General features: G+C 43.5%; 3 protein-coding genes across 8 annotated transcripts in view; 2 read left to right on the top strand and 1 right to left on the bottom strand.

Moving 5' to 3' along the window:
- The first annotated feature begins 117 nt into the window (after positions 1–117).
- On the top strand, positions 118–9,688 carry LOC106341724 (pentatricopeptide repeat-containing protein At3g63370, chloroplastic). 5 transcript variants are annotated; one of them, XM_013780424.1, is made up of 4 exons: positions 118–3,412; positions 3,595–3,691; positions 4,204–4,431; positions 9,377–9,688. In XM_013780424.1, exon 1 carries the CDS (start codon positions 163–165, stop codon positions 3,073–3,075), a length of 2,913 nt encoding a protein of 970 aa, XP_013635878.1. In that variant the 5' UTR covers positions 118–162; the 3' UTR covers positions 3,076–3,412; positions 3,595–3,691; positions 4,204–4,431; positions 9,377–9,688. The 5 variants fall into 5 exon arrangements, with proteins under 5 accessions (XP_013635878.1, XP_013635877.1, XP_013635876.1 ...); XM_013780423.1 differs by lacking the exon at positions 9,377–9,688 and adding an exon at positions 4,839–5,027; XM_013780422.1 differs by lacking the exon at positions 9,377–9,688 and adding an exon at positions 4,836–5,027.
- Positions 5,044–8,494, bottom strand: LOC106341722 (calcium-transporting ATPase 12, plasma membrane-type). The gene has a single exon (XM_013780420.1). It carries the CDS (start codon positions 8,193–8,195, stop codon positions 5,094–5,096), a length of 3,102 nt encoding a protein of 1,033 aa, XP_013635874.1. The 5' UTR covers positions 8,196–8,494; the 3' UTR covers positions 5,044–5,093.
- A 46-nt stretch (positions 9,689–9,734) lies between the features above and the next one.
- Positions 9,735–10,519, top strand: part of LOC106341725 (peptidyl-prolyl cis-trans isomerase CYP63) — a 3,670-nt gene continuing 2,885 nt past the window's right edge. For both annotated transcript variants that reach the window (XM_013780428.1, XM_013780427.1), the window contains exons 1-4: positions 9,735–9,796; positions 10,030–10,118; positions 10,198–10,252; positions 10,420–10,508. In XM_013780428.1, the coding sequence (XP_013635882.1) occupies positions 9,766–9,796; positions 10,030–10,118; positions 10,198–10,252; positions 10,420–10,508 (264 nt within the window). In that variant the 5' untranslated portion in view covers positions 9,735–9,765. The remainder of the gene's footprint in view (positions 9,797–10,029; positions 10,119–10,197; positions 10,253–10,419; positions 10,509–10,519) is intronic.

The raw sequence follows: 10,519 nt of genomic DNA, 5'->3' as shown, positions 1-10,519 counted from the left end.
CATAATGGGCACAGGCCCAATAATGTATCGTTTGTTAGTTATGGGCCTGGCCTAAATTATCATCTCCGAAACACCGATCGCTAACCGGTGGATAGGATCGGATTGGATTGGACAATGGCTATGGTGTTCAACTCCACTGGTTAGTTTCCTGCTCGCAATAAAATGAGACTAGCCAGCAGAAATGTCCCCTTCTCCCGTAATAGTATTATTATTATGTGCTCTGTTTCGGCGATATCGATTTCGTTTCCGACGTGTTCTCGTCTCCATTGTAGTGTTCCGACAGAGCCATCAAAATCTAATCTCAAGCTGAGCCGAATTCGGACAAACCCATCTCTCCATTGCCACGTCCGAGTCCCTCCTCCTCGGAATCGGAAGCTCACCTCTTGCGATGGAGGCCTGATCGAAGCTTTTCAGCGGCTGGACGGATCAATCGAAGCGTACGCCTACGTCCTTGAGCTCTGTGGGAAAAGCAGAGCAATCTCTCAGGGTCGACAGCTACATTCGCTCATTTTCAAGACTTTCCCCGCAATTGAATTAGAATTTTTGGCCGGCAAGCTTGTGTTTATGTACGGAAAGTGTGGGTCTTTGGATGAGGCAGAGAAAGTGTTTGATGAAATGCGCCACAGAACGGCCTTTGCATGGAATGCCATGATAGGAGCATACGTTTCTAATGGTGAACCTGCTTCAGCTCTCTCTGTCTACCGGAATATGCGGTCATCTGAGGGCGTTCCTGTCCATCTTCACTCTTTTCCTGTTTTGCTTAAAGCCTGCGCCAACCTTGGAGATATCCGGACTGGCACTGAGCTTCATTCTCTGCTCGTTAAACTTCAGTACCAGTCGACAGATTTTATCGTCAATGCTTTGATTTCCATGTATGCTAAGAATGGTGACCTAAGCGCAGCAAGGCGGTTGTTCGACGGGTCAGTTGAGAAAGGAGATGTTGTTCTCTGGAATTCTATCATGTCTTCATATTCCACCTCTGGCCAATCTCTGGAGACTCTACAACTTTTCAGATATATGCAGATGAATGGCCCTCCCTCCAACACCTACACTATAGTTTCAGCCCTTACAGCCTGCGAAGGTTTCTCATTTGCTAAGCTAGGGAAAGAGATTCACGCTGCTGCCCTTAAATCATCTCACTGTTTCCAAGTCTTTGTGTGCAACGCCTTGATTGCAATGTATACGAGGTGCGGTAAAATGCTCGAGGCGGGAAGGATCTTTCGTTTGATGGATAACCATGACGTTGTGACATGGAATTCTCTGATTAAGGGATATGTTCAGAATCTCATGTACAGGGAGGCGTTTGAGTTCTTCTGTGACATGATCGCTCCTGGCCACAAACCCGACGAGGTTTCTTTGACCAGTGTCATTGCAGCATCAGGAAGATTAGGCAATCTGTTGGTTGGAATGGGATTGCATGCTTACGTGATTAAACATGGCTGGGATTCTAATTTGCAGGTTGGGAACACGTTGATAGATATGTATTCCAAGTGCAACCACACAAGTTACATGGGATGTGCCTTTCTTATGATGCATGAAAAAGATCTTATTTCATGGACTACAGTCATTGCTGGCTACGCTCAGAATGATTGTCATGTGGAGGCTTTAGAACTCTTCCGGGATGTTGCCAAGAAAAGCATGAAGACTGATGAAATGATGCTGGGAAGCATCCTTCGAGCTTGTAGTGCGCTAAAGTCCATGCCCATTGTCAAAGAAATTCATTGTCACATCTTGAGAAAAGGCTTACTCGATACTGTGATACAGAATGAGTTGATAGATGTTTATGGAAAATGCGGGAACATGGGCTATGCTACTGGAATATTTGAATCAATCAAAGGTAAAGATGTTGTCTCTTGGACAAGCATGGTTTCGTCTAGTGCTCATAATGGTAACGAAAACGAGGCTGTTGAACTCTTTCGACGCATGGTGGAAACTGGTTTGGCAGCTGATTCTATAGCATTGTCGAGTATACTGTCCACTGTAGCAAATTTATCTGCTCTCATGAAAGGGAGAGAAATTCATGGCTACTTACTCCGTAAGGGCTTTTGCCTAGAGGGGTCCATTGCAGTTGCTGTTGTTGACATGTACGCATGCTGTGGAGATTTACAGAGTGCAAATGCGGTGTTTGATCGAATAGAAAGGAAAGGTTTGCTGCAATACACAAGTATGATCAATGCATACGGGATGCATGGCTGGGGAAAAGCATCTGTTGAGTTGTTTAATAAAATGAGGCAGCAAAACGTCTCGCCTGATCACGTTTCATTTCTGGCACTTCTTTATGCGTGCAGCCATGCAGGTCTGCTTGACGAGGGTAGAAGGTTTCTCAAGATCATGGAACATGAATATAAATTGGAACCATGGCCTGAACATTACGTGTGTCTGGTTGACATGCTGGGTCGTGCAAATTGTGTATTGGAAGCCTTTGAATTCGTTAAAATGATGAAGACAGAACCGACCACAGAAGTGTGGTGTGCACTCCTTGCGGCATGCCGATCTCACTCAGAGAAAGAAATTGGAGAGATAGCAGCTCAGAGGCTCATTGAGCTAGAACCTAAGAATCCAGGAAATCTTGTGCTTGTATCTAATGTCTTTGCTGAACAGGGAAGATGGGACGATGTTGCAAACGTGAGGGAGAAAATGAAAGCAAACGGATTGGAGAAACACCCTGGATGTAGTTGGATTGAGATTGGCGGCAAGGTTCATAGGTTTACAGCAAGAGATAAGTCTCATCCAGAGACCAAAGTGATATATGAAAAATTGTCCGAGGTTACTAGGAAATTGGAGAGGGAAGCAGGTTATCGAGCCAATACAAAGTACGTTCTGCATAACGTAGACGAAGGGGTGAAGGTTCAGGTGCTGCATGGACACAGTGAGAGGCTAGCAATTGCTTATGGTCTACTCAGAACACCTGACAGAGCCTGTCTTCGGATCACAAAAAATTTACGTGTCTGTAGTGATTGCCATACTTTTTGTAAGCTGGTCTCTAAGTTATTTAGGCGAGACATTGTGATGAGGGATGCCAATAGATTTCATCATTTTGAAAGTGGACTGTGTTCTTGCGGAGATTCTTGGTGATCAAAGCGTGACAATGCATATGTTCATCAATCCAGAGTCCAGACGGAAATTATTATGTTATTAGCTTCACAAGGTTTGGATATGGTCATTTGCCTGTGTCAAAAATATACAAGTGAAGTCGTCATCATAGAAGTGTTTTGCACCATCATAGGGGAAGAGAGAGATTGCAAGGGAATTCAAAGTAAGAGACAAGGTGGAAACCTGAAAAAGGGGAAAAAAATTAAAGGTAAACCAGCATTTAAAAGCAGGAAGCAGAGACATAAACATCAAGCTAGATATAGAGTCGTCTAACTAGGCTGTTACAGAGACCTTGTAAGCAGTTTGCCAGTAAATGTTTGTAAGACACTCATCTCTCTTTTCTCTTTGTGATAATATTTGCTTTTATGTCCACACCTACCAAATGAATCTTTCATATTTTCACGAGCATTCAAACCCACACCACGAACCTCTGCTATTTACTTTTCAGGTCTTTGTATTTGCATAAAAATGATGGCTCATTTTTTGGGATACTTAATGCAGGAAGAGCGCAAACATAGGAGGGTGGTTAATGCAAGCATGGACCTTGGCGAAAAATTCTTCAAGGAGTACATAAGAAACGGTCAAGATTTAAAATAAGGTACGACACTACGTTTACGTGAGAGAGAGAGAGAGAGAGATTAGAGAAAGAAAGTGATGTATCACAATAAAGGAGTATAGTTAGGGTCACAGGTGGTGGAAATATAGGTATGCAGGGCCGAGGCTCTAATCTCTTCATAGCCTTATTGAGTTTTGTCTATCTTTTTCTCTTTTTCTTCCCGTCTTAGCTGTATGCATTATGGTGCTTCCTTTAATTCACTGTTTCAGGCTTCTTTAATTCGTGGTGTCTCTCTCCTTTTTACCCCAACCATCTCCTTAAATTTTTAACATCTGTCCCTCAATTCCGCTCTCATCTCTTTCTATAAATATCTATAGTAGCGCTCTTAAACCTCAAAGCATCATCTCTTTCTCTCTTCTCTCATCTCCTTTCGTTGTGTCATGTCTTGTTTCCTTATTTTCTTTCAATGCCATCGCATTTCCATTTTCCAGTTTCTCCAAGATTTCAACTTCCTTCCGTTTCATTATATGAAATTCTTACAAGTTTTTGCTCAGGTAATTTGAAGATCAAATCCACAAGGGAATAAGTGAAGCTGCCAGCATGATCTATCTTTGGTTAAGAAATGAATGTGGAAACATGTTGTTTAAACCCAGGCTAGGTCATGTCTGACAGCTTCACTCCTTCCTGGTCTAGGACTATCCACTGTTGAAACATTACACATGCCGACTGAAAGAAAGTGAGAAGTCCAAAACGCACACAGGGTTCTACTACATGAAACCGCTGTAAGTTTTCCCTCTAATTTTCTAATGTTTCAAAGAGAACTTAAACTATGCAATGCCAAACCTTTTAAGAAAAAAGGAAATCTTTACAAAATCAAATTGACGTCTCTCCCGTATTCACTTAAACATTACAAGACAAGTTATAACTTGCACAAAAGTAACTCTTATTTCAAGACAAGACATCAAACATACTTGTTAACTTTAGATGTATAAACTGTGAAAGTTATCCGTTAGACTATACGGTAGATAAACCAAATTTAGTCTTACTATCGCCATCAATGGCTACTCAAAGCTCATATTCAAACAATTGTTTTTCCCTGATCTTCCTAATTCATCAACACATCTTCCTATACCAACCTGGTAATGTCGTTTTATGTTTACTGAACTGGAAAGCCACCTTGTTGCAGTAGTTTGAAAGAACTTGGAAGTCAGCGACCCTGACCTTGCGCTCATCGGCTCGTTTGATCAAAAAGCGTCTCTTATTACGGATCCATCAAGGTTCATCACGTTAAATTATTACCGTATGTATTTGAATCTTTTGATCGTTCAACTGAGCTTCACACTGCTTGTAATGTTATCGATTTCCAGACGGCTCCCTACTCTGTGCTCTTGATAATCAGCTATCCACCCATCCCTAGAGAACTGCATCCGTTACAGTAGGCTGCTCAAGGTTTCTTAGGGGATAGGCTTCGTGAAACCTTAAATAAGGATCTTGGATTCTTAAAGTAACTGAGGAACGGTGTCTCGGAAACAGGTATGAATTTTGTGAAAAATCCAATTGGCCAGGAAAGAGATGCAATGGCTATGCAAGTTCCCCATTGCCACCCGTTAAGCCTTACTGTATCCGCAAACTTTTTAAGGAATTCCACCATAATGACTTGAAGCACGATAGTGATGGCTATGATTCCAACGAACAATCTGTTTCTGTGAATTCCTCTGAACACGTTTTTCTTCTCCATCTCCCTTGCATTGAATTCGTTGAAAACTTGGCAGAGCACGAAAGTGTTGAATATGAGCGTGTCCTTCACTTCCTTGCGCACATTGAATATAGACATACCCTTGAACTGTAAGATCAAGAGTACGGCTATTTGATATAATGACTGAACCAGGAGATTCCTCCACATGACATTTGTTATCAGGGCCTCTGTTCGGCCAACTGGCTTTGGCTTCAGGAGCTCGTTGGTGGGTCTCTCCGTGGCAAGAGCCAGAGCTCCCAGAGTGTCCATGATGAGGTTTACCCACAGCAGTTGAACTGCTGTCAGAGGGACCTCACCAGCGGAAACTGCTGCGATAAAATTGATCACAAGAGCTGCAACGTTCACTGTCAGCTGAAACTGAATGAATTTCTGGATATTGTTGTAGACACACCTTCCCCATTTTAATACTGTAGCAACGGATGTGAAGTTATCATCCAGAATGACAATATCTGAGCTTTCTTTTGCCACTTCGGTGCCCTGAATTCCCATGGAGAGTCCAATATCTGCTTCTTTTAGTGCAGGTGCATCGTTGGTACCATCCCCTGTGACGGCTACCACGTGGCCTTTAAGTCTCAGACATTTGACCATTAGAAGCTTGTCGGAGGGAGAGGACCTTGCCATGACCCGGATCTTCTCAACTTTCTGCATCCTCTCTTCGTCGGTATAGTTTCTGAATTGAACACCTTCCACAACAGCCTCCTCTTCATCTTTGTCATTGTGGTCGAGGATTCCGCATTCAAAAGCTATTGCTTTTGCAGTAAAAACATTATCTCCTGTTATCATCTTGATGGTGACCCCAGCAAGTTTGCAAGTTTCAACAGCTTTTGAGACACCAGGCCGACAGGGATCTTTCAGACCCACAATTCCCATCAAGGTCAAGCCGTCTTCCTCTAATCCTGAGTTATTCAAAGATACTTTATGGGCGAATGCTATGCATCTGAGGCTACTGGCCGCCATACCTTGGATTATTGCCTGAACTCTGTTCTGTGCAGTGGAGTCCATTAAGTCAACGGACCCAGTGCTCGTGTAGTAGTGAGAACACATAGCCAGGACCATTTCAGCGGCTCCTTTCCAGTGCACATGGACTGTGTTGTCAGATTTTCTCCGGACCAAAACTCCACTTCGCTTCTTTGCCGAATTGAACGTTTCAACGCGGAGAACATCGTATTTTTGCTTCACTGACTCCATATCCATACCCAGATTTAGCACTGTCCAAGATAAGAGAGCCTTTTCTGTTGGACTGCCTGAGAACTCAGGCGTTGGCCCTGAATCCGACACACAGACACTACCTGTCGTGTTCAGACCTGTGCCTTGGTAAAGCAGATCAAGAACGTCGGATGAGATCATTTGGGTAGAATCTTCATGGATCGACTCTTGGCCAAGCCAAAACTTGGTAACCTTCATCTCGTTCAGTGTTAAAGTGCCTGTCTTGTCTGTGCATATCACTGTGGCTGAGCCCATCGTCTCACAGGCTGAGAGCTTTCTGACCATAGCTTGATCAGACATCATTCTCTTCATGGAGTAAGCCAGGGTCAGGGTCACAGCCAATGGCAATCCTTCCGGGATAGCCACTACGACAATGGTGACTGCAACAGACACAATTCGCACAACGGAGTTGACGACAGAGTCAACAGGTGTTTTGCTCCCGTTGTATTCTATTTTACCATCTTTCTTTGTGTTCCCTGTGAAATAACGGACTAATAACACTACCAGGACAAGTGCAGCCACCGTGAGACCAAGTTTTCCGATGGTGGAGGTCAGCGTGTCAAGACGAACCTGCAAAGGTGTTCTCTCGCTAGAATCTTGGTTTATGGAGCTCATCGTCTGCCCCCAGGTTGTGCTCATACCAACGGACAAAACCAGCATCTTAGCAAACCCGTCGACTATCTTAGTCCCAGAGAACAAGAAGGGATTATCCTTGTGATCGACTTCAAGATGGTCACTCTCTCCTGTCATACTAGACTCGTCCACCTGAAGGGAATGTCCATCTAAGAACAGACCATCGGCAGGAATCTGATCTCCGATCTTCAAGAAGACAACATCACCAACAACGACATCGAAGATGGAGATATGTTGACGCCTGCTGTCCCTAAGGACTTCCACTTTGATATTATTGCTTATCTTAGAGAGCTTGTCAAACTGTCTCTCCTGCCTGAAGTTGCTGAGAGCAGAGACAACTATGACCAAGAAAACTGCTACGAAGATGCTTCCGCCTTCATACCAACCTTCTTGGAGGCCGTGTTCTTTGATACCGAAGCCAAGGGAGAGAGCGGCGCAGGCCAACAGGATCAAGATGGTTGTGTCTTTGAAAGCGTCATACACAAAGAAGAGAAGTCCTTTAGGCGGTGGCTTGTGGTAGGTGTTAGAGCCAAATAGGTCACGGCGTCTATTGACCTCTTGCTCATTCCCGTGGATTCCTTTGGTGGCGTTTGTCCTAAGGGAAGCGGCGATACCCTCCACTCCACCCAGCGCTCGAATGCCCGGTAAGTCCTTACCCTTCATGATCTCCACGAGTCGTTCCTGATCGATGTCAGGTACGTAAGAGAGAGGCATAGAGTTGATCATTGCTCCATCACCGGACTCGAGGGGAGTGTAGGAGAGGGAGAGGGAGGCATCAGAGGATTTGGGATCAATCCTCCGGGGAACTATCTCCTTGACGAGGGAAAGCATAGCTCTCGCAGAGTAGATGGCAGCGTAGGCAATACGCCAACGCCGCTGGGCCTTGTTGAGGCTGGTGGTGGAAAGGTTGAGCAACAGAGCAGGGTAATCATATTCCTTGAGGTCTCTCATGGTTAGTGTGTATAGAGAGAGTTTTGACTTGTATAAAGAAATCTCGCGCGTTCTCTCGCCTCTATGTGTTGTGTGAATTGTAAGACACTCAAGGAATGATTTCTCTCCTCCCTTTCACTAGTATTTAAACCCGTTTGGCCGCCGCCTTGTATTGCATTTGATTTAGTTAAAGCAATTAAATCTCTATTAATTCAACTTGTAATACTCTCTCTATAATTTTGAGGTGGGTGATCAGAGGAGTGGGCAGCACATCCTTGTGTACTTTGACTTGTCTTATTGGTTTTGGTCTGGATGTCGAACCAGTGTGTGCTAAAAAAGAGAGTTAGTCGAATCTTGGTAACTTTGTATGAAAGCATAGTCTAATAATCTGGTGTGAACAAGCCGTCATTGTAGAATGATGAGCAATGACGTGTGAAAACCAACTTGCTGAATGCTTGGAAATGACAATTTCTCGCTAAGAGCACCAGTGTGGAAACAAACAAACAAAAGAAAAGTAGAGACTGGGTTTCTTCAACAACAACTTGTGTTGCAAAGTGAATTTACACACAAACTCAAAATATGTGCACTTGACGAATGAATGAAAACCAAGTTTGTAAGCACTCCCTACTTTTCCACAAATCCAAATAAAGAAAAAAAGAATACTTTTAATAGAGACAGCGGTCGTGTAGGAGAGAAGAAAGCCATCAGCAGTTTGATAAAGAGAAACTTCGTAGCAGTTTCCAATATCCTTGTCAAGAAATGTGGAGCCTAATTTCCTTCTTATTCAATGTGAAGACGACACCGAGAGAGAGAGAGAGATAAGGCAGTTGACCTTTATATAGATAAACAAACAAATGAAGTTGACCTGCACTAAATCAATCGTAAACGAACGTGTCCACCAATACATTCTCAACTCTTTTTGCTGCTCCTAATACTAATAGCTTAGGTGTTGAGAGCAGAGACGGAATGCTTCTGCAATCTGGGAGAACATAAGAACTGAAGCAAGAGTTGATGAATGGGGGGGACAGATTTGGTATATAGAAGGCCCCCCACACATGTTACACAGCACAAAGCTTCTTAACATAATGAGCTTTTGAATGTAAACAAACTAAGCTTGGCACTAGTGACTTGAAACGCTTCACCCACTAAAACAAAGATAAAACTTGGAGAATCGTTTGTAACTCCTTTTTTTTTTGGTTTAGAAGAAGAAGAAGACCCTTGGCTCTGCTGTTGCTATTGCGTTTGGCCGGAACCAGCCACCTGCTGTCCTCCGGGATTGAGCTATGCAGACCAATCCCTCAACCAGAGCACTTGGCCTGCTCTTCTGCACGTGTATCGCTCCCCCATGCCCCATGAATGGAGGGAGGGATCGGAAGGCTAGTACGTATTCACCTGATTCCGGCGGGAATGGCTCCCCGGGAGCAACGGTGGTCGCGTTCTAGCGAGGCCCATCGGGCCTGAGACCGAAGCGGGCCGGTAATAATAAGAGGCCCAGTTATGTGGCAAACAGACAACCGTAGATTATATATCATTAATTGATAAATTTATTTTCTTTCATAGCGGCCCCGAGCGGAGCAAGAATCATTGTCTCATGCTATCGGTCGATTACTCACATCCCTTAGGTATCTGTCTGTCTTCACAGCTTGTATTTCTTTTTATGCTTATTTTGGGGGTTTAGGGTTTTTCTGCTGACAGATCTGATTATTTGAACTTTTATTTATTTTTGGTTTCGAAAGAGCCTTTGCGATGATTAGCTTCAGGGTCGCTTTGGTCCTTTATATTGTCTGATTGCTTCAAATCTCATGTTAACTTGAATAGCATATCTTTTAACTTCTTATTTCCCTTGCTTTACTAGCAATGAATAGTAGTAGTAAGAAGAAGAATCCTACTGTATTCCTGGATGTCTCCATTGGCGGGGATCCCCTTGAACGTATCGTCATTGAGGTTATTACATCCACACTCTTTTTTTCTTTTCTTTTTTTCTTTTCTTTTCCTTGTCCTAATTATTTTGTGTCAATGGCAGCTTTTTGCTCATGTTGTCCCCAAGACTGCCGAGAACTTTCGTGCCCTCTGCACAGGTACCTTTAACTTTCTTAATAATAGCATTGCATAGTTTATCCACTAGATCGCTAAAGATGTTTTAGGAATATCTTAAAGAACAACCTTTTTTTTTCTTGTTTGTATGTCAACTTGACAAGATAATGGGGCTTCACAGTTCACATTCCCTTCCCCTCTCATGTTGCAGGTGAGGCAGGCCTTGGAAAGACCACTGGGAAGCCTCTACATTTCAAAGGATCTTCTTTCCATCGAGTCATTAAAGGATTCATGGCTCAAGTATGTTGTAT

The sequence above is a fragment of the Brassica oleracea genome, chromosome C4, assembly GCF_000695525.1.
Source record: "Brassica oleracea var. oleracea cultivar TO1000 chromosome C4, BOL, whole genome shotgun sequence".
Classification (NCBI taxonomy): Eukaryota; Viridiplantae; Streptophyta; class Magnoliopsida; order Brassicales; family Brassicaceae; genus Brassica; species Brassica oleracea.
Note: the sequence above shows the minus strand (reverse complement) of the source record. Positions and strands in the feature narration are given on the sequence as shown.